The sequence below is a fragment of the Pan troglodytes genome, chromosome 9 (genome assembly GCF_028858775.2).
Source record: "Pan troglodytes isolate AG18354 chromosome 9, NHGRI_mPanTro3-v2.0_pri, whole genome shotgun sequence".
NCBI classification, from domain to species: Eukaryota; Metazoa; Chordata; class Mammalia; order Primates; family Hominidae; genus Pan; species Pan troglodytes.
The window spans coordinates 35,253,723-35,280,663 of record NC_072407.2 but is presented as its reverse complement, the minus strand read 5'-3'; the positions used below and the strand labels follow the sequence as shown (position 1 = coordinate 35,280,663).

Genomic DNA, 26,941 nt, shown 5'->3' with positions numbered 1-26,941 from the left:
TGATATACAATCATTCTCTTGAACTTATACCTCCTGTCTGACTGAAATTTTGTGTACTTTAGCCAATATCTTCCCAGTCCTCCCACTCCCCCTGCAGTCTCCTGTAATCACCATTCTACTCTCTGCTTCTGTGAGTTTGACTTTTTTTGTTTTCACATATAAGTGAAATCATGTGGTATTTGTGTTTCTGTGCTTGGCTTATTTCACTTAACATAATGCCCTCCAGGTTCATCCATGTTGCTGCAAATGACAAGAGTTTCTCCTTTTTAAAGGAGGAATAGTATTCCATTTACACTACCTGTTTTCAACATCTATTATAAAGCTAAAATAATCAAAACAGGATGATATGGGAATAAGAATACACATAAAGGGCAAAGAAACAAAATGGAGAGTTCAGAAATAGACCCACACATACATGGGTAGATCATTCTTGATAGAGTGAATCAATGGGGGAAAAGACAGTGTTTTTGATAAATATTGCTGAAACAATTGGATATTTCTGTGTGATAAGAACTTACCTCACAATCATTCATGAAAATTGATTTAAATTGATCACAGATCTTATTATAAAGAACAAAACTATACTAATTCTCAGAGAAAATGTGGGAGAAAATCTTTTTAACCTTGGGTAGGCAAATATTTCTTAGGACACAAAAAATATGAACAAAAAATGATTATACTTTGTCTGAATCAAAAAACTTTTGCTCTTGTAAATACAGCATTATAAAAATGAAAAGGCAAGCCACAGAATGAGAGAGAATATCCAGAAAACACGTATTTAACAAAAAACTTTGGTTCAGAATATATAAACATTTCTGAAACCTCAACAGTAAGAAAACAAACAATACAAAAATAAGTCAAAAGATGTGAATGAGGCATTTTACTAAGAAGACATAGAAATCAACCATTAGCACATGAAAAGATGCTCAGTATTATTAATCATCGAGGAAATGCAATTAAATCCATGAAGTTACCACTATACACACATTAAAATGACTAATATTTAAAAGACTGACAATACCAAGTAGGTGAAAATGTGGAGAAATAGCAAATCTTATATTTAGCTGATAAGAATGCAAAATGACACAGCCACTTGGCAAAACAGTTTGATACTTTCATATAAAGTTAAGCTTACACTTAAATACAATCCTGCAATCTCATTTTTAGATATATACCAAGATAAATAACATATGTCAACACAAAAACTTCTAAGTGAATGTTCATGGTTGTTTTATTTGCAATTAGCCAAATTACAGACAGTAAAAAAGTCCATATACCTGTGAATGGATAAAACATTATGATATATTTATGTCAAGGACTATTTTTCAACAATAAAAAGGAACGAGCATTGTGGTAAATGAATGAAACCAGGTACAAAATATTACATGCCATGAAATTGTAGAACAGACGAACTATTCTCTAGTGAAAAAAACCAGATTATTGGTGACTTAGGGCCAGGAGTATTGAGTTGTAATTGGAAAAGAACATGAGGAATTTTGGAAGGTGGTGGGAATATTCTATATATTCACTGTGGTAGTTACATACGGATATACATTGTTCTACCTGCATCAACTGCACCTACTTAAAATAGGTACAGTTTATTTCATGTACATTATAAATCAACAGAGTAGATTTTAAAAACAAAAATAATAATATGATTAGAATTTTAATCTGGTTCATTTAATTATTCTTAAGAAAATTTCCTCTGGTTATCTACTTCTCATTCACATTCTAAAAATAAAATACCAAAACACCACAGAACACAAATTCACGAGAAATAGCTGCCTTTTCAAATCATATTTATGTTCATTATTAGTGCAAGCAAATAACTAGATTTGGTGTGCATTCTTTCACTTACCTTTATGAGAATAAGACAAATAACAGGCCAGCATATTTAGCTCTAGGATTTTATTCAGAAAAGTACCTTTAAGGTACTTAATAAGATGGGTACAAATTTAGCCCAATCTTCTGGCATTTTCTGGTTAACATAATGATAATAATTTTGATTATAAGTCATTTTTGTAAAATGCTGGCCTGAGCAGAGACTTATGCCATGGCATTTTATTACGTTTTAATTCTTGGAAAATTCATAAACTATTTGACAGCCTTTCCGTTAGCAAAAAAGAAAAAATTCTATAAAAACAGATTCCCTTTCTCAAAATAATCATAATAAATGGTAGTTCTCTTCTACTGAGCAAGTACAATTAATTGCCAAAGGTAAAGTATTTTTAGTAATCCAAATGATTAGTTTCACAATTATCCATTCATTTTCATAATTTTCAGCTTGATAAATTTCATCTAAAATTATTCCCTAGATTTTTAATTAAATGGTTTGCTTTTTAGGTTTATATAGTGAATACTGTTGTAATCTATTTGGTATACAAATACTCACTGAATTAGCTGAATAGATTTTCATCATTTGAGGAACATTGGACAAAAAAATGTATTTTTCTGTCAGTTAGGATGACTTTAGCTGCAAATAACAGATTCCTGATTCAAACAGACTTAAGCAAAAAGGAAGGAAGAAATCCAGAGGTAGGGCAGCACCAAGCATAGTATGACAGAATTCCAGCTGTGATTGCTACAGTTTTCTGGAGTTTGTACTCTTTCATATGTTGGTAACAAGATGGCTGCACAGCCAGGTATAACTATATACAGAGGCACAAAAGGACCATCTCTTCTCTGTGAATGATTAGCCTTTCCCAGAAGCCCCTGCTTATGTCTCATTGGCCAGAACTGGGTTATGTGTCTATCTTAAGCCATTCACTGACAAGGGGCGTGAGACTACAATAGGTAATTTAGACCCATCAAGATAATTGTAGGCTGGGCACAGTGGCTCTTTGGGAGGCCAAGGAAGGCAGAACACCTGAGGTCAAGAGTTCAAGACCAGCCTGACCAACATGGAGAAACCCTGTCTCTACTAAAAATACAAAATTAGCCGGGCATAGTGGTGCACACCTGTAATCCCAGCTATTCGGGAGGCTGAGGCAGGAGAATCACTTGAACCCGGGAGGCAGAGGTTGCAGTGAGCCGAGATCAAGCCATTGCACTCCAGCCTAGTCAACAAGAGCGAAACTCTGTCTCAAAAAAACAGAAAAGCAAAGAACAACAACAACGACGACAGAAAGATAATTGTAGTCTTCCTTGAGTCAAAAGGGAGAAGAGTGTATACCTAAACAAAATCAGTATAGTAAGGATGAGGATGGAGAATGGATATTGGATAGGCAGCCAACAGTGTTACTACACATGTGAAGAGGTTTTCTTATTTTATTTCCTAGGACTTGCAAAAAGTCAGTGCTCTGGTACTAAAAAGAATTGGTTTATTTGAAAAAAATTCTTCTGGAATTATGCATACTTTACAGCATAATTTTATAAAAGCAGTCAGAATTTTTTGCTAGCTTATCAGAATCTTGATCAAAAGATATTTATACTAAAATGAGTTTAAATTAGAAATAATATATATTAACTCTTTTATTCATTAATTCAAAATATTTTTTGACTACTAATGTCTGCCAAGTACCTGGATATGGTGGTGAGCAAAACCAACCATGGCCTTGTTCTCATGGAACTTTTAGTCTAGTGGTGGACAAAGAGATTTGTAAAATAAAGATGGGTGTGGTGGCTCACACCTGTAATCCCAGCACTTTGGGAGGCTTAAGCAGGCAGATCATGAGGTCAGGAGTTCAAGACCAGCCTGGCAAACATAGTAAAACCCTATCTCTACTAAAAATACAAAAATTAGCTTAGCATGGTGGCATGTGCCTTTAGTCCCAGCTACTCGGGAGACTGAGGCAGGAGAATCACTTGAACCTGGGAGGCAGATGTTTCAGTGAGCAGAGACCATGCCATTGCACTCCAGCCTGGCTGACAGAGTGAGACTCTGTCTCGAAAAAAAAAAAAAAAAGACATTTGTGAAATGATCATATCATTAAATGTGTGTGGAGTAGGTGGCATAAGGAAGGCTTCTTTCCTTTCCTATGAGGCTACTCTCCCCTTTGATATGCTGACCTTTCGATTCCTGGAATACATCCTGCTTGCTCTGCCATGGAGCCTTTTCATACGCTGTGTTCTCTGAAATAGTTCCCCACTCTCAGTATTCTCCACTTGTTTCCAGATAAATCCAGTTTATCTCTTCTCAGAAGCCTTCCTTATGCCACCTACTCCACATGTAATGATATGATCATTTTATAAATGTCTTTGTCCAGCACTAGACTAAAAGCTCCATGAGAACAAGAACCTGGCTGGTTTTGCTCACTGCCATATCCAGGCACTTGGAAGATATTAGTAGTCAATAATATTTTGAATTGATGAATAAAAGAAACATATCAATTTGGGAGTTGTCGGTATGTAAATGGAAGATGAAATGTTGGGGTACCATTTAGATTGCCTTAAGAGAGGGGCAGAAAGAAGGCTAGAACTTATCTTGATAAACCCCAGTGAATGAATATGCATGATCCTATGAAGAAGACAAGAAAGCAGGAGAAAAAATAGTGGATTCTTGTATCTCAGGATTTGTTCATGCTTGATATGGTTTGGTTGTGTCCCCACCCAAATCTCATCTTTAATTCCCACATGTTGTGGGAGGCACCCAGGTGGGAGGTAATTGAGTCATGGGGATGGGTCTTTCACATGCTGTTCTCATGATAGTTAGTCTCATGCGATCTGATGGTTTTATAAGGAGGAGTTTCCCTGCACAAGCTCTCTCTCTGCCTGCTGCCATCCATGTAAGACATGACTTGCTCCGATTTGCCTTCTACCATGAGTGTGAAGCCTCCCCAGCCATGTGGAACTGTAAGTCCACTAAACCTCTTTCTTTTATAAATTGCCCATTCTTGGATATGTCTTTCTCAGCAGTGTGAAATGGACTAATACAGTAAATTGATACCAAGAGTGGGGTGCTGCTGTAGATACCTGAAAATGTGGAAGCGACTTTCGAACTGAGTAACAGTTAGAGGTTGGAACAGTTTGGAGAGCTCAAAAGAAGATAGGACAAAATTGGAAAGTTTGGAGCTCCCTAGAGACTTGTTGAATGGCTTTGACCAAAATGCTGATACTGATATGGACAATGAAGTCCAGGCTGAGGTGGTCTTAAATGGAGATAAGGAACTTGTTGGGAACTGGAGCAAAGGTGACTTGTTAAAATTTAGCAAAGAGACTTGTGGTATGTTGCCCCTGCCCTAGAGATTTGTGGAACTTTGAAATTGAGAGAGATGATTTAGGGTATGTGGTGAAAGAAATTTCTAAGCAGCAAAGCATTCAAGATGTGACTTGGGTACCATTAAAGGCATTCAGTTTTATAAAGGAAGCAGAGCATAAAAGTTTGGAAAATTTACAGCCTAACAATTCAATAGAAAATAAAATCCCATTTTCTGAGGAGAAATTCAAGCTGGCTGCAGAAATTTGTATAAATAATGAGGAGCTGAATGTTAATCCCCAAGACAATGGGGAAAGTGTCTCCAGGGCATGTCAGAAGTCTTCACAGCAACGCCCCCCATCACAAGCCTGGAGGCCTAGGAGGAAAAAATGGTTCGTGGGCCGGGCCCAGGGTCCCATACTACATTGCAGTCTAGGGACTTGGTGCCCTGCATCCCAGCTGCTCCAGCCGTGACTGAAAGGGGCCAATGTAGAGTTCAGGCCATGGCTTCAGAGTGTGCAAGCCCCAAGCCTTGGCAGCTTGTGAGTCCCTACACAGAGTTCCTACTGGGGCACTGCCTAGTGGACCTGTAAGAAGAGGACCACCATCCTCTAGACCTCAAAATGGTAGATCCACTGACAACTTGCACCATGCATCTGGAAATGCTTCAGACATTCAACACCAGCCCATGAAAGCAGCGGCTGTGCCCTGCAAAGCCGCAGGAGTAGAACTGCCCAAGACCATGGGAACCCACTTCTTGCGTCAGCATGACCTGTATGTGAGACATGGAGTCAAAGGAGATCATTTTGGAGTTTTAAGATTTGACCACCATGTTGGATTTTAGACTTGCATGGGGCCTGTAGCCCATTTGTTTTCACCAGTTTCTCCCATTTGGAACAACTGTATTTATCCAATGCCTGTACCCCCATTTTATCTAGAGAGTAATTAACTTGCTTTTTATTTTAACTTACTGGCTCATAGGTGGAAGGGACTTTCTTTGTCTCAGATGAAACTTTGGACTGTGGACTTTTGAGTTAATGCTAAAATGAATTAAGACTTTGAGGGACTGTTGGGAAGGCATGACTGGTTTCAAAATGTGAGGACATGAGATTTGGGAGGGGTCATGAGATTTGGGAGGGGTGCATGAGATTTGAGAGGTGAAATGATATGGTTTGGCTATGTCCCCACCCAAATCTCATATTGAATTTCCATATGTTGTGGGAGGGACCTGATGGGAGGTAATTGAGTCATGGTGGCAGGTCTTTCCCGTGCTGTTCTTGTGATAGTGAAAACGTCTTATCAGCTCTGGTGGTTTTTTTTTTTTTTTTTTAGATGGAGTCTCACCCTGCCAACCAGGCTGGAGTGCAATGGCACGATCTTGGCTCACTGCAGCCTCTGCCTGCTGGGTTCAAGTGATTCTCCCACGTCAGCCTCCTGAGTAGCTGGGATTACAGGTGCCCGCCACCACACCCAGCTAATTTTTGTATTTTTAGTAGAGATGGGGAATCAACCATGTTGGCCAGGCTGGTCTCAAACTCCTGACCTCGTGATCTGCCCGCCTTGGCCTCCCAAAGTGCTGGGATTACAGGCATGAGCTACCATGCCTGGCCTGAGGTCTGATGGTTTTATAAGGAGAAGTTTCCCTGCAGAAGCTCTCTCTCTGCCTGCTGCCATCCATGTAAGATGTGACTTGCTCCTCCTTGCCTTCCACCATTATTGTGGGGCCTCCCCAGCCATGTGGGACTGTAAGTTCACTAAACCTCTTTCTTTTGTAAATTGCCCAGTCTTGGGTATGTCTTTATCAGCAGCGTGATAATGGACTAAAACAATGCTCAAAACAAGTAAGAATTTTAAAATGTCCTTTGAGTTTGTCAATAGAGTAGTAATTGGTAATCATTGTGAGAATTATTTCAGTAAAGTGATGGTAAAAAAGCCAAACTGGAACAGGCTGAGAATGAATGGGAAGAAAGGAAAAGAAACAAGAGGGCATGGACAAATCTAAGACATTTAGCTGTAAAGTTGAGGAGTAGCTAGAGGGAGATATCAGGTAGGTATGGGGAGATTTAATTTTCAAGATAGAAAAGACTTACATTTCAATATCAGTGGTAACAGGCTAGTTGAGAAGCAGTAGATGAATATACATGAGAGAGAAGAAATGATGGATAATACAAACTGCTTTAAAAGCTGAGAGCATACATAATTGAAAGCATAAGTGGAATATTGGCCTTAGATAGGAGCAGGAACTCTTGTAATATAACTAGAAGGAAAAAGAGTGGATGGCTGTAGAAATAAGTAGGCTTGTAGCTTGGATAGCAGTAAGATGAGGCTTCAAATTTCTCTCTGACATAGGAGATCATGTCATCTGCTGAAAATGAAGACGCAATTAGGGAAGGAAAGGCTAGGTAGAGGTAAGCAGATTAGAGATGGTTGGAAATACTCTGTGCAAAGTGGGAGAGAAATTTGACCAAAGAAATGAAATAGAAGTGGCTGGGCAGTACTGAGGGACCATGGAAGTTGGTGATCATGAATGATAGTAATGTTGATATGTTCAGTTGTGTGACTTTGTCCAGCAGCACCAGGCCTCTCATTGTGCACACAGAGTGGAAAGTGAAGGTCGCCCAGAGTTAGGATTTTGCAAGCTATGTGTAGTAAAAATTATCTAAGAATGAGGAAGAATGACTAGAGTTAGAGAAGATGATATGCTTGAACATCAAGACCCTGGGTGTTGGGGACAGCGCTTGTGTGTTTTTGTTCAATAAGAGGGTTGGGGAGAAATTATCTTGAAATAGCATTGTAACACCACTTTCCAAACTTCAGATTGTGTGATAGGAGAGAATAAATTCTCACCACTTGAGAGCGCTTTGAAGAAGTTAGTGACCTCAGGGGAAAGCCTAGTTTCTTTTAAAAGAGGTTGTGGGTCTAGTCAAATTTGTTGATCAGGGGAGATGTTTTCAGAGTACACAATGGAAGAGTTTTAGAAATGAATAACGGAGTTCAGGCTAATTTATACAGAACAGGAAAATATAGAGCTTCGTGTGAATGTTGATGCAAACTTTTTCCATAAAAGGCAAACAAAATAATTTTGGTTTTGCAAGCCAGAAGGTCTCTGTAGCAACTATCTCAGCCTTGCTGTTATAGCATGAAAGCAGCCATAGAAGATATGTAAATGATCAAGTGTGGCTGTTTTACAAGAAACTTTATGTACAGTACTTAAATTTGAATTTCATGTTTAAATCTATCACAAAGTATGATTCATCTTTTGATTTCTGTTTTAGGAATTCAAAATGTACAAGCCATTCTTAGCCTATAGGCCACACAGAAACAGGCTATGGACTGGAATTGGCCTTTGGACTGTAGTTTGCTAACTCCTACAGTAGAGAATCTTTTGAGGAGAGTGTGTTGGGGAAGTGTAAGTTGGGGCTTATGCTTCCAGGCATTAACTCATAGAACCATATTAAAAGGTTTCAAGATTCTCTGTCTGAGGAGAACTGACATTTTTGGGTCTGATGGCTTATTAAGCTGGTTCATATGACCTACGGTGATGTTGGTCTAAGTATACTCTCTCATCTGAACTGAAGTAGTGGCAACCCAGAGGTTCTGGCCATTCCAGGAGCTGCAAACTCTATACTAGATATGTCTGGAGGTGGAGATGACTCCCAGATCTGTAAACAAGTAGATTAAACTGAAAACATTGTGGAATATTTTTTCCCAGGTGCTTTTCAAGAAGATTCTGGTTTTACAGCATGATGATTTAAAATTTTAGTATCAGAAGAGTTTCTAAAACTTGAGCTGTATGGAATTAACAGGCCAGGTGCAGTGGTTCATATCTGTAATCCCAGCACTTAGGGAGGCTGAGGCAGGAGGATCAGTTGAGACCAGGGGTCTTGAGACCAGCCTGGGCAACATAGCTAGGCCCCATCTCTACAAAAATTAAAAAATTAGCTGGGTGTCATATGGTACACCTGTTGTCTCACCTGCTTGGAAGGCTGAAGACCTAGTAGGATTGCCTGAGCCTCGGAAGTTGAGGATGCAATGAGGTGTGATCATGCCACTGCACTCCAGCCTGGGTGACAGAGCAAGACTCTGTCTCAAAAAAAAAAAAAAAAAAAAAAAAGGAATTAACAAAATGTGAATTTGTAAAAGTAATATTTTAACAAGCTTAACAGGTACAGATTAGTGGAAATGCTATTTTAATTAACCTTAATATTACAGCAAGATGACACCATAATGTACTTTTCAATTGTAAATTATAAGAATGACCTTACAAGTAGCAGCTTCATTTCAGGGCTTTTGACAGAAACTTATAATGATACTAATTCATACCACTGATAATTTACTCTGAGAAAATGATTACTGAAGGCTGGCATTGCTTAAACACTGCAAAGATTTTTCATTCTTCAAGTAGGAAGGAATGACAGAGTTGCTCATACATTATTAAATGTTAGTGTTTGATTTTCTAATGCCAGTTTTAAAACTCATTTATCTCTTAAAACTTGCACAAAGGTTTGGTTTGCACAGACATTTTTACTGATGTTTTAGCTCAATGAAAAGGGGAATCTTTGAGTTAGAAAGTGTTGTAACCAGTCAGAATGTCTATTATGAAAAAGTCAAAAAGACAACAGATATTGGCAAGGCTGTGGAGAAAAGGAACGCTTATACACTGTTGGTGAGAATGTAAATTAGTTCAGCTACAGTGGAAAGCAGTAAGGAGTTTTCTCAAAGAACTCAGAACTACCATTTGACCCAGCAATCCCATTAGTGGTTATATATATCCAAAAGAAAAATCATTCTGCCAAAATGACGCATGCACTCGTATGTTCATCACAGCACTGTTCTGAATAGCAAAGATATGGAATCAAGCTAGGTGCCCATCAACAGTGGATTGGATAAAGAAAATGTGGTACATATGCACCATGGAATACTATGCAGCCATAAAAAAGAATGAAAGTATGTCCTTTGCAGCAACATGGATGCAGCTGGATGCCCATTATCCTAAGCAAATTAATGCAGGAACAGAAAACCAAATACCACATGTTCTCACTTATAAGTGGGATCTAAACATTGGGTACTCATGGACATAAAGATGGCAACAGCAGACACTGTGAACTCCTACAGGGGGAGGGAAGGAGGGACTGATTTTTTTAAGACTCAAAGGCAGCAATATTTAAAATAATTTTTTTAAATTACTGAAATTTTGGTTGAAGTAAATGGGACTACCTTCAAGTAGATTATAGTTTTACTTAGTTTAATTGGTAAATTGTAACTTTAGATGATACTTAGATATTTGAACCTTCACTCATAACTAGGAAATATAAATTGTACCGAAGGACATCATTATACTTTTAAATACAGTAATAACTTCATAATATTAAGAAATTGAGAACTGAACATGAGGACTGGAAAGATAAGTAATGTGGGGTTGTAAAGAGGAGATTATGTCTTGCTTACGGTCTATGAGACCAACTGTAGATGCTTAATAATATTCAGACATGATTGGCTAAGGAGCAATTTGTACTGAATTATCTCCCTTGAGTATTTTTGTCAATGAGAGTGGTGGTGAAAGTGATCCATTTTACTTTCACTCCAGTGACAGGAGAATTTTGCCAGTCAGACACCAACTGTGTTAATTAGAGTATTAAAATAAAAACAAGCATGGATCCCATGCCAATGTCAGTCAATATGTTCCACTCTTCTTTTTGTTTCAAGCCACATACAAACTCCAGTTTATTTTCCTGATACTTTTTTATATTTTCAACATTGCTTTCCCAGCATCTTTAGTAAAGGTTTCAGTCCATGGGATGGGGGTCCTAGGTGAACTTGTGGGCAGTAGTCACTGAAGAAATTGACCCACAAGAGTAAACAAGAAGGCAGGAAGAATAACCAGGGTTATTTAGAGAATCACCAGGGTTGTTACATTCTTTGCAAGTACTTTTTTATTTAACTAGGTAAAGCATTGATGTTGCGAATGATCTTTTCCTCATAAGTTAGAAAGCTCAAGAATATTCCCGGCTGGGCGTGATGGCTCACGCCTCTAATCCTAGCAATTTGGGAGGCTGAGGCAGGTGGATCACTTGAGGTTGGGAGTTCGAGAGCAGCCTGATCAACATGGAGAAACCCCGTCTCTACTAAAAATACAAAAAATTAGCCGGGCGTGGTGGCGCATGCCTGTAATCCCAGCTACCTGGGAGGCTGAGGCAGGAGAATCACTTGAACCTGGGAGACGGAGGTTGCGGTGAGCTGAGATCGTACCACTGCACTCAAGCCTGGGCGACCAGAGTGACACTCCATCTCAAAAAAAAAAAAAAATTCCTGTAACATTATTCCTAATAATGAGCAGGTATGCATTCTTGATTGTGAGAAAAATAGCAGCAATACATTGCTCTAAATTGCTCAATGCTCTGAATTGCAGCTAGTGTGCAAGAAACATGCAACCCTTTGAATGGTCATGGGAGCATGTGGTCCATGGGGACATGATTAGTTATGTATAGGAGTAGAGTAGAATAAAGGCTGAGAACCTCTGGTACATACAGCCCAAGAAAGACCAATTCGTCAAATTAATTTGTCAGTTAAATATTTGCCTTTAAAATTCAACCTGTCTTTTGATAGAGCAACTATATAAACCAAATCAGTCACAATGTTTGAAAGCTGTTCTACAGGCTGAAAGGAAAGTGCAACTTTGCCTCTATATAAACACTAAGCTATTGAAATACATACATTGTCACAAAGCTAATGAATTGGTTAAGCTAGGACTAAATTATGGGCTCCAATAATAAAGTAGGGACAGAAGTGGGCAAAAAGAGACAGGTAGTATCGGCAACTGAAAGATGGTTTGAGCAGTTGAAAGATGTTCTGTTTACTATAATCATATTAATATAATTCACATTGTCCTTCAGTAGTAGTTCTTGGTTATGGGAAAGTAATATTATAGCTGGGAATAGTAAAAAATGGATGGCAGAGCACTTTCAATTTCAATTTGGAATATATTTTATATTTTTAGATGAATATGGTGAATTTCATGTTTTGGAAGTTACTTCTGAAAACCTATTAACAACCTGCCTCAGGTTACCTGACACTCCTCAAACCCCTTCTGTTCCCTTAATTTTCCTCACCTTGTGAGTAGAACTTTTTTTCCAGCTGAAGCATGTTTAAATCTTCCTTGAAGTTGGAAAGATAATTGCCACATTGGTTTCAAAGGGTTGCATGTAAAATAACAAGAACAGGTCATGATATTGTAATATTAAAAGAGAGTGCATATTAGAAACCATTAAAGGTAAAGTCCTTGAGACTCATATTCATGGAAAACCTGAAATGTGATTTATTAAGTTCAGTTTTTAGTACCCAAACAACATAAGTTATCAAGGTGAACTGTGATCAGACTATTTTTATTATTTATTTTAGGACATTTGGAAAACATTTAAAAGCTAAGGAAAGTAGGTACTTAAAATCTAATTTAAATGGTAATATCCTCTCATTGTGAAATAAATGGAACATACAGAAAGTTGCAAGACTAAGATAAAAATCCCTCAGAGTTCTAAAGGTCTACCATTTATTAAATAATAGATATTAAATAATAGATATTTAATAGATAATAGATAAATAATAGATAATAAATAATAGATAATAATAGATAAATAATAGATATTAAATAATGGATAATAATAGATATTAAATAATAGATAACCAGTATTTAATATTTGTTGAATCTTCTTTCTTTCTTTTTTACTAATACTTAGGTGTTTTTTTACACACATGCAAGTACAATGTAGCAATTTTAACTGCTTTTAAATTTCATATATTGGAACATTTTATAAATCATTAAATTTTATTTTACAATATAATTTTTAATAGCTGTATAGTATAGAAAAGAGTTTAAATGTGTATTCAATTTAACCAGTTTACTAAATTATTTATAATTTTTTTTCCTGCACAGGTTTTAGATACTTGCACAATAAAAATGAATCTAAATTTACCAGCCAGATATTTTTATGATTTGTATGGCAGAAAAATTGAAGATATTTCAAAAGGTAAGTGGCAAAGATTTTGTAAACCATTTGATAATATTTTGAAAGACATTTATATTTTGTTTTTACTTTAAACATTTAAAAGAAAAACATATAATAAAACAGTTTAATTATAACTTGGATAAATATTCTTATACAAAGGAAAATCATGAAAGGACATTAAGATTTTAGGAATCTTTTATTTCAACACAAGTTTGGAGTTTTTAAAAAATTGATGGGTATTTTAACCTTAGTAAACCATAATTAAATAAAAGTAATTAATACATTTTTATAACGTAACAGCCAATTTATATAGGATACAGCTTTCCAAAAACAAAAATGAGAAATTGCATTACTGTATGATCAGATAGATGTTTTAAAACTGTTTTGGTCAACTTCTAGAGCTTATTCAAAAGTTATGAAATGTAACAAATATACCAAACTAAACGTAGTTCAGTTTGGAACCACTAGGAAGAACTCCAGTAACCCATTATTCTCTACTAAGTGTGTATATCAGCAGTATGCTGATAAATGTTATCAATTGGCTCTGAAAAAAAAAAAGTCCCTGATTTGTAGCATTTAGCAACTTCATGGTATAGGTGCTCATACCATGGCCAATCTGAAGCTACTACTGAATGCAGAGTTCAGAGGGAAGGGTTTTAACTCACTGAATAAAGTATTTGGAGAAGAGATGAGAACAATTGGTTTTTGCAAACTGGCACAAGTTGGCTCCGGCACATCATTGTCCCTCAAAGTATGTATCCCTTGTCACAGAATTGACAGAGTAGGAATTAATTTGACAATAGAGAAATTCACTCACTAGGTTCTTGCATTTATCAACTCTACTACTAGGTAGTACTTATTCTGGACCAGGCACTATTCTAAGCTTATCACAAACATTAACTTATTTAGTTCTCAGAGAAACTGTAATTCCTATTTATTGCAGTAACTGAGGTACAGAGAAGTTAGGTAATTTGCTCAACATCACACAACTAGCAAGTGGTGGAGTTGGGATGCAAACCTTGGCAGCCTGGCTCCAGTAGCAGCGTTTAACCATTGTACTCTGTTCTCTCTCTCTCTTTCTGCCTCCCTCTCTCTTTCCACTTTACTGTCTCGTCTATGTCAGAACTCCATTTGTTTTCCTAGTACTTTCCATACAGGATGTAATTATTGTATTGCTTTGTTACTTTTTTGTATGTATGCACCCTTCCTACCAGGCTACAGGCTTCCTGGGAACAGGCACTCAATAAATAGTACTTGGATTTTTGAATGAATCCTATATCACTCTCCTACATGATCTGTTTCTACCACAATGTAACATAAAATAGGGCAAGAAGAGACACTATCTTTGTTGTAATACCAGTAGTAAGCACAGTTCCTGGGACATAGCTGACACTCATAAATGTGGCATGAATGAATTAAACTGTCTACTCTTGGACATTTAGTTGGTTCCACTGTTATACTATTAAAAGTAGCTCATCTTCAGGCAAGAAAAAAAGTTATGAAATGTACTTTAAAGTAATTTCATTGTCTTTGTCAAAAGAGATTAGATATCCATCTAATATCTCTAGAGATACTGTTTTGTTTTGCTAGCCTCTGAAAAGAAATTCCACATTTGTGAGTTTAAATATGTTATTGAAATGGTCCTATAACTTCATCCAAACTTTAACTCCATGCTTGAGGAGGGCCAAGATATTAAATAACATGCCTTTAACTGCAAGGGTAGTGATTCAGACAACTGAAGTGATTTTGGGATGTGGCTACAGCAGATACTTCCATTTGTTTCCCATTTTCTCACTTGTACTATATAAAAGCAGACTCTTTCCTTGATTTATCATCCTTAATTAATACTTACTGAATGATAACTATGATAGTTTGATACTTATTGTTTCTAACTCAAATTTTTTGGCCAAGGATTACATATGTGTGTATTCAGAAAGTAAATTTGTTTTTCTTGGCCTTTTAAAAAATGTTTTTATTAGATATCATAACTATTTTTCATTTCATTACATGTTTTTATCTGAAGATTTCAAATCTCCTGTAGATACCTACCCATTATCTAGAAGGATTAGGTAAGGTTATTTACCTTCAAAACATGTAACACAAAGAATCCTTCCTTTTGTTCTTTGGGGTTAATAAGAGTGTCATTATTAATGTTGATTTCTTTCTTTCTGGCATTTTTGTCTCCTCTTCCATTACTCTGGCTAAGATTTTCTTTATGATCAACAATATTTTGAAATTGCTCTTAAACTTGCATTAATAAAAATAAACAATATATTTTCTTAATACCCTATCTAGACTTGAATTATTTCCAGTTCACCTGGAATTAAAACATCAGATTTGGATGAACTGCTAGAATTGAAACTATAAGGGATCTTTGTTAAGATGAAAGATTTATATTTAGAAAGTTTATTTTTCTCCTCCCAAATATGGTATAACAGAATTACTTATCAAAACAGGAAAGCACTGACTCTGAGACGTGATACTTCATGGATGCCAGAGGCATTCAGATTCATGCCTCGTGCTTCACGTATCCCAGAAGTGTCCTATTATCACATTTTAATGCATGCCTTGCCCTCTGTTTTTGCATCCTTATAAAAGCTTATGCCAGCTGAAATTAGCCTGTGCAACCGCTAACATGTGGAAGCATTACAAGTTCACTGGACTTAAAATATTTAAAGAAGCTAATCCTGTTGGAGGAACTTCCAGTCTGTAGCACCCTAGTCACTTAACATTAGGTTTTTGAACTTCTTTTTTCTTTGTTTCTATGATGTTGTGCATCAAATGATTGAGATCCCTAAACTTTTGTGTTGGATGGTTTTCTGAACTTCAACTTGGGAAAGGTCAAGTTTTATGTGAAAGTTATCTTTTAATTTAAACAAATAAATGCTGATACTCTTTTGATTCGATATGTGACTTTTTTTTCTCGCTTTGTATCAGATCAGAAAAAAATCTTTTAAAAATGTCTAATGTTAAAATCATAGCAATTACTTTTTATTTATAAGCACAGATTATAAGTGTAATTGTACCAAGGACTAAAAGCAACAGATACACAAAATAAAAATTTTCTCCTACCTATTGCTTCTTTTTTGGAATTAGATATACTTTTAAGTTTTCCTTCTATGCTATGAGAAATAAGCACATTTGATATAATATTAAACTACTTTTAGTTTGTCAAGTAAACCTTTGAAAAGACCAACAGGATTGGCAAATTGCTTATTTTTAGATTTTATTCTAAGCCATAGACAATTTTTTTTTTTTTCCTGAGACAAGGTCTTGCTCTGTTGCCCAGGCTGGAGTGCAGTGGTGCAACCACAGCTCATTGCAGCCTTGAGCTCCCAAGCTCAAGCAATCCTCCCACCTCAGCCTCTCCAGTAGCTGGGATTACAGGTGCAGGCCACTGTGCCTACTTTTTAAAATAGTTTTGTAGAGATGGAGTCTCTCTCTGTTGGTTGCTCAGGCTGGTCTTGAACTTCTGTGTTCAAGCAATCCTCCTACCTTGGCCTCCCAAAGTGCTGGTATTACAGGCATGATCCACCAGCCTGGCTTTTTTTTTTCTCCAGTAATGAGAGAGTTTAATTTATGTGAGGCCACATGGAAGAAGTCATTACTGAATTCAACCTCTACCACAGAAGATTTTAATAAAGACATTTTTATTGTTACGTATGAAAAAGTTATTTTGTTATGGTTCTTGTGTAGATCTATCCTTTCTACAGTAGAAAGGAGTACACCTACTCACCTACTGTGTACAGATGCCATATTCCTACAGATGGTCAACATGCTGTTACATATACAGTTATTCCTTGATATCCGTGGGGGATTGGTTACTGGAGGCCTCCCCCATACTAACATCCACAGTTGCTCAGGTCCCTTATATAAAATGGTGTAGTATTTGCATATAGCCTATGCACATCATCCTGTTTACTTTAATCTCTAGCTTACCTATAATACCTAATACTGTGTAAATGTTATATAAATAGTTGTTACACTGTATTGTTTTTAAACTTGTATTATTTTTATTTCTGTATTGTTATTATTATTTTAAAAATGTTTTTCATTCATACTTGGTTGAGTCCAGGGATGTGGAACCCAATAAGATGGAAGGCCGATTATGTATATATGCATAAACAATACCTTCTGCAAAATCATACCCACCAAAATAACAGGGATATGGGGAAACTAGGGTTTGGGAAAACCATTCAAAAATCTATTAACCTTTAAAACCACAATACTACCTAAAACAATAATGATTAACTTAGGAGATAATGTAAACAGCCTGGGTAGGCATCTCAGAGTGCTGCTTTAGAAGATATTAAAGCTGCACAAAAACAATAGAGTGTGAGACAATGCAGATGGAAGCGAAGTGGAGATTTGGGCCAGTGGGGCTTCCTTTAAGGAATGGGCAAGAGCTAACATTCAAATTCATCTCTATGTTATTGTAATTTTATGATGAAATATATTAATCCTGTACTTAATCTAATTTCAGAATCTCCAAAAAATTTATCAGAGAATATACAACTATTTTGGAATAGAATTCTGCCCCTACCCTTTTGGCTTCCTTTGTTTAGGACAAAGCATATATTTATTAACCAAACTTCTGTGTCACTTTGACATCATTCCTCTATTTACTAATTATATATCAGCTATTTGCTGTTATACAAGCATTTCAGATGGAAGACAGATGTAGACAGTGTCTGATTTTGAGGGAGGTTTTAAATAACACACTCATTCCTCCTAACATTTCCAAACTTTTTGATCTCTTAACTTCTTTGGCTTAATTATTACATGATGGTGAACCAGAGGAGTCACTCTCCCTCTCAAGGGAGGAGATCCTTAGTCTGTTAGGACCTCTGTGAAGGATCCATTCCAATAATCATACCCTCGTTCTTTGTGGACCCTTCTAGATCGTAATGAGTACTGTTAAATTTACCCTAGTGGTTCTGAAATGAGTTAGAATACTACATTAATTAAATTGACTCCAAGGTCATTCTGGACATACTGAATGTTCACTTCCTATTTCATTTCCCACCCCAAATTATGCCCAGCAATACTGTCCAAAATAGTTGTATATTCTCTGATAAATTTCTTGGAGATTCTGAAATTAGATTAAGTACAGGATATTTCATCATAAAATTCCAATAACATAGAGATGAATTTGAATGTTAGCTCTTGCCCATTATCAACTTTAGTGGAGACATTAAAATTAAAAGAATAAAATTTCAAATAAAATCCAAAATTTTAAAGTCCACACAGAAGAAAATTTCAAGATCAAATTATCGTACCTTTTTGAGTTAAAAACCAATAAAGTTTCAAACTCTTCAAGTTAAAGTGCAAAGAAATCAAAGTCCTAATTTTTATTCTTCCCAGTATCAGCCAGATGGCTTCTGGATGCCTGATTGGAGCTGGAATGTCTCCAGCAGCTACCGTCTGGGCTCCTGGTGTGGGTGTCATCCCTTAGGACCTCAGAAGTTGAATTAGGTCTACACCAACATTTTCATATGCCTTGTTTCCAAGCAAACAAAATGATTATCACAACATCAACAACATATCCAGCACATTCACAACAGTAGCCACTCCCAGCAAATGTGGCCACTGCATGCAAAATGATGTTTCCAGGACCCTATGTTTGGCGTAATTCAGACCCACATGACTGCTGCCAAAGACCATAACAGAGACTAAGTGAGGGAAGGTAGAGAAGAGAAAATATTATCATCAGTCTTTCCAAGATGCCAGACAGCCCAAGCTGTTGACCAGGCTCTATGACCTGTGACCTAACTTCTCGGGAAGCAATCTCCCATTAAGGCATTAGTTACAGCATAAGGTTACAGTATCTTGAGGGAAAAATTGACCAATGCACACTGTCTTCTGTCTCAAAGAGGCTGCACAAAGTGTTGGTTAAGTTCTCTGATTTTAGAGCCAGAATTCAAATTCCAGTTATACCACTTACTATGTGACCTTGGACAGATTACTTAGCTTCTCTGAGAGTCAGTTTCCTTATCTATAAGATAGGAATTATAGTATTTACCTTAACAACATTGCAAAGATTAAGTGAAATATATGTAAAGTCCTTAGAACAAGTGCCTGACACTTGGTAAACATTATAAGGTATAATGTTTCAATAGTATAAAATTAGCTTTCATCATTATTGGTGTTATTATTATTTTTCTTTTTTGAGGTGGAGTCTCGCTCTTGTTGCCCAGGGTGGAGTGCAGTGGTGTGATCTTGGCTCACTGCAACCTCCGCCTCCTGGGTTCAGGTGATTCTCCTGCCTCAGCCTTCCGAGTAGCGTGGATTACAGGCACCTGACACCATGCACGGCTAATTTTTTTGTATTTTTAGTAGAGACGGGGTTTCACCATGTTGTCCAGGTTGGTCTTGAACACCTGACCTCAGGTGATCTGCCTGCCTTGGCCTCCCAAAGTGCTGGGATTTCAGACGTGAGCCACCACGCTCTTAGGGAACTGAGAGTGAGAGTGTTTCATTCTTGCAACGTCTGGCAGTTTGTGTTGGCAGTAGCACCAGTCATAAAGACTTATTTGAGGTATCATTTTTCCCTTTTAAAGAATTCCAAACATCTTAATGTTCTTTCCTTTTCTTTTTCTGAGTCAGTGCTTTTAAACCCCATGCTCAACTGAGGGTGATCAATGTCTGGTGGCATAGCATCCATCTTGTCTTAGGAGTGGCATCTTCAATCACAGTGGTTGCTGTAACAGCATCTGTCTATGGAATTATTTAAGCCTAAGAAACTTACTTCATGGGCACAGTTTCCCCCTCATCTCCACATCAGTTCAAATTGTAGAATAACTTTTGGCGGGTTTCCAAATTGAAGCAGCTATTTGTGTTTCTGAGGCTTATGTGCTAAGGGTCCCAGTGAGGACGAACACTGCTGCCATTTCCTCCTAAGGACATGGTCTTTCCTCAGTTTTTTAATGCTCCTGCTCTTCAGTTAACGTTTCTGTCAGGCAGTTCTTTTTCTGCAATGTTTAAGATTTGCTTCTACTATATACTTCTTCCTTTCAGAGAGTTCCCTTTTCTGACAGGCTTGGGGTTAGCATTGTTTGCCACAGTTGAGTCTCTTCTTTTCTTTTATTAATACTTTCCTTTTGCTTTCTGGTCCATACTCATATTTTTCTAACATATGCCTCTAGATATTTTTCTTGCAGAGTCTCTCATAGTGAGAGAGATGAAGTCAATCAGTTCTAAGTTTGTCAATAGCATCCTTTGTTCAAACCAGTCTTACCTATTTTCACTTCCGTTAATTAAATAATCCTACCCAGGATGTATTTCTCCCACAGTCTAACATCTAACTTGGATCTGGAGTCTTTGATCAATTATTGTTCTGCCTGGATTTGCTGTAATGTAATTAATCTTGTCTTTGTCTTTCCTTAATCTCAGGCCCATCTATTTTTAGAGTTCACCCAGCACTTTTTTGTAATATTTTATACCAATCTTTCTCTCCAATTTGTCCAGATTTTATGTGCACTCTTTGTATAATTGTCCTATCCTCAAAAGTGATTCCCCAGTTGCTCTTACTATAAATTTATCTGTAATGTAAATACCAACTCTTCTAAGCATTGGAGATCCTGTCTCCTCTAGGGGATTGTTCTCAGTCTGCTCTCCAAGATCTTATCTTTATTCTTCTAATAGGTTTCACTGGGTCCCAGTTACTGTTTCTGATTTTGTAACAAATGAAATATTTTACCCTTTTATAAGAACTTCTTTAAGAGAAATTAGACTTGAATGGATCTCCTTCACCTGGCATTTAGGATCTCAGGTTTTAGCATGTGTGTGTGTGTGTGTGTGTGTGTGTGTGTGTGTGTGTGTGTGTGTTTTCCTATCTGTCAAATATGTGTGCTTGGGTCAGATGTGTACCATTTTTCTAGGGAAATTTCTGATCTCCTCCAGCTAAATCAGTTTGTCTTATTTTATTTTCATGCATACACTATTCTATTCTGATCATAATAATTAAGCATATTTTCAAGCCACTTTACTTTCTCCTTGATTCCTTCAGGAATCCGATTCCTCGATTTGTAATACTTTCTTTGAATAGTTTCTGTATCTTAACTGAAGAAGATAGAGTGTTCCTTTTATTAAAAAAATCTATCACCTTTCTGTAGGTGAAGCCACAGTTTGGGTTTATGAGATTTAGAACCATGGTTAAAATTTATACGATAAAATGTAGAGCCTACTTTGATTGATAGAGGTTACTTTAAAAGTTTATCATCAAGCCACATGAATCTAATGTTAGCTCATCCACATTTCTTTTTCGGCCCAGAATGCAGTTTAATATAACATAATGAAGAGTAGAATTGAAGGCAGCAGATGTAATGCTTCCTATCTAGGCCCAGTATTAACAATTTAAAGACAGAACCTCACCATCATGCATGTAGAACTCAGTTGCCATTATCCTTGAAAGCGCTGGCCTACAGATTTACCTTCAAGATACAGAAAAGCAGCAAATATTGTTCCACCTTGCAACACCTAAAATAATGTAATCCCAATCTCACACTTGCCTGAAGTTTCAGGTGAAGTTCACAGCTTGGTTAAGTAAGCAGTAGCAGCCTGCACAGTAAGGAAGGCATGATCAGCTAGTAGAGCTAAGCCCTCCACAGCCCACCTCAATATACTAATGCCATATGCAATCCCAGCATTTTCTGAACATCAAGACTATTGGAAGATAATCCCAGCTGCATTTAGTAGCTTTGCCCCATCAAGCTCAAATTCTGTGTAGTCTTTGCTTATTATAAAATTTAAGGTCAATTTCCCTATTCTCTATATACAGGCCCATTAGTAAAAATACAACTACAAAACTGTATATTCAACTACATGACCCAATATAGGCAGCTAGACACCGCTGAAGTTAAAGGCAAACAAACAAATCTTAAAGCCCTACATAGCCCTTGCATATAAAAGCACCATCAAAACATGACGCCACTCAGTGAAAGCCGCTTCATAAGTCTCAGACTTTTTGTTATTTGCTCTCCAACAGCACTTCTGTATTTCTCAAGGTATCAGACCAATTTGACCCCATAAGTATAGCACTTTCCTGAGTTTTGTGAGACATCTAGAAATTATTTAACCTGAAGGAGTAGTATAAATCCCAGAATTTGTAGCCAGCTGGTCAGAAGTAAGAGTGGCATGGGGACCCGCCAAACATGTGGCTGTTGTCTTAAGTAAAGACAGTCTTGTGGAGGATTGGACTGTACTCTTAACCTTGCAAACTACTTCCAGTGAACTCACACTTCCCAATTTCAAAACTTACTACAAGTAAAACTACAGTAATTCAAAGAGTGTGGTACTGGCATCAGGATAGGCATATAGACCAATGGAATAGAATTCAGAGTCCAGAAATAAACCAATACATCTGTGGCCAATTGACTTTTGACAAAGGTGTCAAGACCATTCACTGGGAAAAGAATAGCGTCTTCAATCAATGGTGCTGGTAGAACTGGATATCCACATGCAAAAGACTGAAGTTGGACCCATACTTCACATCATAAACATGAATTAACTCAAAATGGATCAGCAATCTAAATAAAAGGGCAAAAACCATAAAACTCAGAAATAAACATAGGTTCACATTTTCACGACTGTGGATCTGGCAATCAGTTTTTAGACATGATATCAAAAGTATGAGCAAAGAAAAGAAAAAAATAGCTAAATTGGACTTCATTAAATTTGGAATTTTTGTGCACCAAAGGACATTATCAAGAAAGTGAAAAGACAAACCATAGAATGGAAAAAATATTTGCTAATTATCTATCTGAAACGGGTTTAAAACCTGGAATATATAAGGAACTCATGCTCAACAACAAAAAACAAACAATTCAATTAAAAAATGGGCAAAGGACTTGAATCAACCTTTTCCCAAAGAAGTTATACAAATGGCAACAAGCACATGAAAAGACACTCAACATCCTTAATCATTAGGGAAATGCAAGTCAAAAATTACAATGAAGTACTACTTCACACATACTGGGATGGCTATAATAAAACTCACACACACATACTCACACACACACACAAAGATAATAACAAGTGTTGTTGAGGATGTAAAGAAAGTGGAAGGAACCCTCACACATTGCTTGTGGAAATGGATAATGGTGCAGCCACTTTGGAAAACAATTTGATGAGTCTTCCAAGAGAAAAACACAGAATTACCACATGGCCCTGCAATTCCACTCCTAGATATTTAGGCAAAAAAAATTAAAAACAGGTACTCAAACAAGTATATGTACATGCATGTTTATAGCAACACTATACGTAATAGCCAAAAGCCAAATGTTCATGAATGTTCATGAAGCCAAATGTCCTGCAACTGTAGGAACAAATGGTAGTATATACATACAATGGAATGTTATTCAGCTATGAAAAGGAATGAAATGCTGATAATGCTACAGTATGGGTGAATCTTGAACACATTATGCTCAGTGAAAGAAGCCAGACATAAAAGGTAACATATTATATGATTCCATTTATTTGAAACATCCAGAGCGAATAAATCCACAGAGACAGAATGCAGATTGGTGTTTGTCATGGCCTGAGGGAAAAGGAGACTCTGCTTAATGTATGTATAAGTGGTTTTACTTTGGAATGATGGAAATATTTTGGAACTATATAGAGGTGGTGGTTGCACATTTTGAATCTACTAAATGCCACTGAGCTCTTCACTTTAAAATGGTTGATTTTATGTTATGTGAATTTCACCTCCATAAATTATTTAAAAAAAAGACAAATGGAGCAGAACCAATTTGCCCCAGTTGTTCCAGCCAAGGTCACCCTAGCTCAGCTGACAGCCAGCTGATTCCAAGACATGTGAGCAAGCCCAGGCAAGACCAGCAGAACCACCCTGTTAACTTGCAGACTCATGAGCTTAGTGAATGCTTATTGTTTTATGCCACTGAGTTTTGTGGTGGTTTGTTGTGCAATATTACTGTGGCAATACGTACCACATATAGTAAGCTATTTGTACTTCTTAAATGTTATCACATAATTGTTATTCACTATTTAGACAGCTAAATTCTATTCCTAAATCTTAATCCTTTGCATTGTCAGAATAATCTCCCTAAATATCCCTCAATTTTTTTGTTGTTCAAAATGTTACATTTCATGACAATCTGCACATTCTCGATTTTCACATTCAAGAAACTTCACTATGTGATCTTGCTCAGTCATCCGACTTAATCACCCACAACTCACAAGTACCCAACATGGACCTTTAGTTGTAGCTAGATCAGTCTCTTTAATGTTCCAGAGCATTCAGTGACACATGGGATGCCCAGCTTCCTTACCCTTCTTTATGCTATTTTCTGCTCACTTGGAATAATCTTCCAATTCTCCATCTATTCAAAGTTCAGTGAGTTGTGTCAGTTAGGATATATTATTTTATGGTAACAAATGACTCCACAACTTTCAGTGTATTATTTTGCCCTATAACTTTCAGTGGCTTATAGAAATGTATTTTTTTCACTCATGCTACATGTTGGTGTGGGTTGACTGCAGCTACACTTGCATATGTCAAAGCAAGTCACATGCCATCTTCTTAATTCAACAGTGTGAGGATGTCTGGCTCTTCCACGGGGAAGAGCATTGCAAGTGACACAGCTAAACCTGACATGAATAAGGTGGGAAGTGTACTTTTCCTTCAGGAAGGGACAACAAATACTTTGAATAATAATGGAATACACTGTATTATCTCTTTTCTAAAATTGGTATTAGTTATATGTTGCTGCCTGACAAATTATCCCAAAATTTAGCAGCTTAAAGAAAAAAACACATACTATTTCTCAATTTTTGTGGGTCAGGAATTCAGGCATGGCTTAGGTGGGCTCTCTGAGTCTTTTACAAGGCAGGTCAGCCTGCAAAGTTTTAAAATATTATTTAAATCCTACTTTATCTATTTGGTTTACTAATACCTTCTTTTCATAACCTCTTTTGATTTTTTTCTGTATCATAAACCATAAAATTGTTTATATAGTATTTCTGTTTTGTGTATCATTCTTATTTCTTTAACTAAAGATAACTTTTTGTCTTTTACTTTTAAAAAAATCTCCAAGGCAGGGCTTGCAGTGAGCCGAGATCGTGCCACTGCACTCCAGCCTGGGTGACAGAGCAAGACTCCATCTCAAAAAAAAAAAAAAAAAAAAATCTCCAAAACTCTCCTAATATCTACGATGGAACTGGGCATATCATAGGTCCTCAAAAATATTAATATTCAAATAAATAATTAGTAAGCATAGTCTATGTTATAGTGCCTAAAACATAGTAAGAGATGAAAATACTTTTAAGTGAATGAATTAATTAGAATTCCAAAAATTTCTTTGTCGAATTACATTTGCAATGAATTACTCACTATTAACTGCTTTTTCTTGGTAGTTCTCATGCTTAATGATTCACTGCCACTCTGAGTAGTGTTTTGCTACATTCTATAGAACTTTAAAAGCTAGAAGATTCTCACTTTTGATACTCAATGTAGTATAAGACAAATGATAATGACTATTTTTTTCAGTATCTGCTTCAGGACAGTGTTGTTGATAGATTTACTTTTGATCTCAGCATCAGAAGGGCCTTTGGTGATCACCAAAATCTCACTTTGTTCATGAATCTCCTCTAAATTGTCTGCAACAAGTGTCCATCCCGTCACTGCTTGTTCCATTTCTGACAGCTATACTTTCTCTAAAAAATCTGTTTTATATCTAACAGAAATCTATTCTTTTAAATATTTATCATTGGTCCTGAAATTAATTCCTAGTCTGTGATTGCCTTTCATATATTTGAATATGTATCATTTAAGTGTTTCAAGGTTAAATATCCCTAGCCTCTTCAACTATTTATCTGGCTTCTCATCATCCTGCTCACTCTTCTCTGTTCTGTCTAGTTATTTCAGTATTCCTCTTTGTGGGGCCCTAAATTGTACACAATTTTCCAGGTCAATCAATGATGAGTAAAACAGCCCTACCCTCTCTTTTTTTCCAGGTCAGTATGTTACCTAAAATTGCATTATTATTCCTATTAGACGCATCATATAATTAATCTATATTGAACTTGCAGCCATTGAAAGCCCCCAAATTTATTTTCACAATTTGCTTTTAAGCTACTTCTTTCTTATCTTGTATTTGTAGTGCTAGTTATTTAGATGTGAGAACAGATCTTTACATATGAATTCCTACTAAACTTCTACCTCTAAGGTTTTTATTTAATAGTTCAGCCTGTCCAGATCTTTCAGATATTTAATCTGTCACCCAGGAATTTAAATTTAGTAAGCATATCAACTTTACCTTGTCCAAGTTATTATAAAAATGTTGACTAGGCTGTGATTAGGGCAGAGATTTACAGTATGCTAATAGTCCTGCTTTAGATTATATTAATCCTCCAAGAATATGGTTGTTTATTTAGTGGCATCTGCAAGCTCACTTATCTCTAACTTAGACACAAGTCTTTTAATTTTATCATTCTATTAACACTATTTTAAAAATGATTTTATTCTTTCATAGCTTGCATACTGAACCAATACTTTAATTTTATCATGGCCTGAATGGCCTTCATGATTTGGTTTCTTCATTCCCAACTTCTCTATCTTTACTTAGTATTACTGGCTCCTTCCACTCTGCACTCAAATCACTTTGTTTCTGTTTCTCAAACACTCTCCTTCATGCCCCAGTACCTTATCACATGTTTCCTTAGCTTGGATTCTCTCTCACCCTATCCTCTTGGCAGGCTATTGCCTACTTATGTTAAGGTCTTTATTTAAATATTACTTCTGAGAAACTTTCCTGACTCTCTCTTGCTCCTATTCCCCTTCCCTATC

At 36.6% G+C, this 26,941-nt stretch overlaps 1 protein-coding gene across 12 annotated transcripts in view; it reads left to right on the top strand.

Annotated features, from left to right (window-relative positions):
- The window catches only part of DCDC1 (doublecortin domain containing 1), a 490,806-nt gene that overhangs the window by 88,547 nt on the left and 375,318 nt on the right, over positions 1-26,941 (top strand). For all 12 annotated transcript variants that reach the window (XM_009460183.4, XM_016920610.3, XM_016920609.3 and 9 more), the window contains one exon: positions 13,065-13,158. In XM_009460183.4, the coding sequence (XP_009458458.2) occupies positions 13,065-13,158 (94 nt within the window). The remainder of the gene's footprint in view (positions 1-13,064; positions 13,159-26,941) is intronic.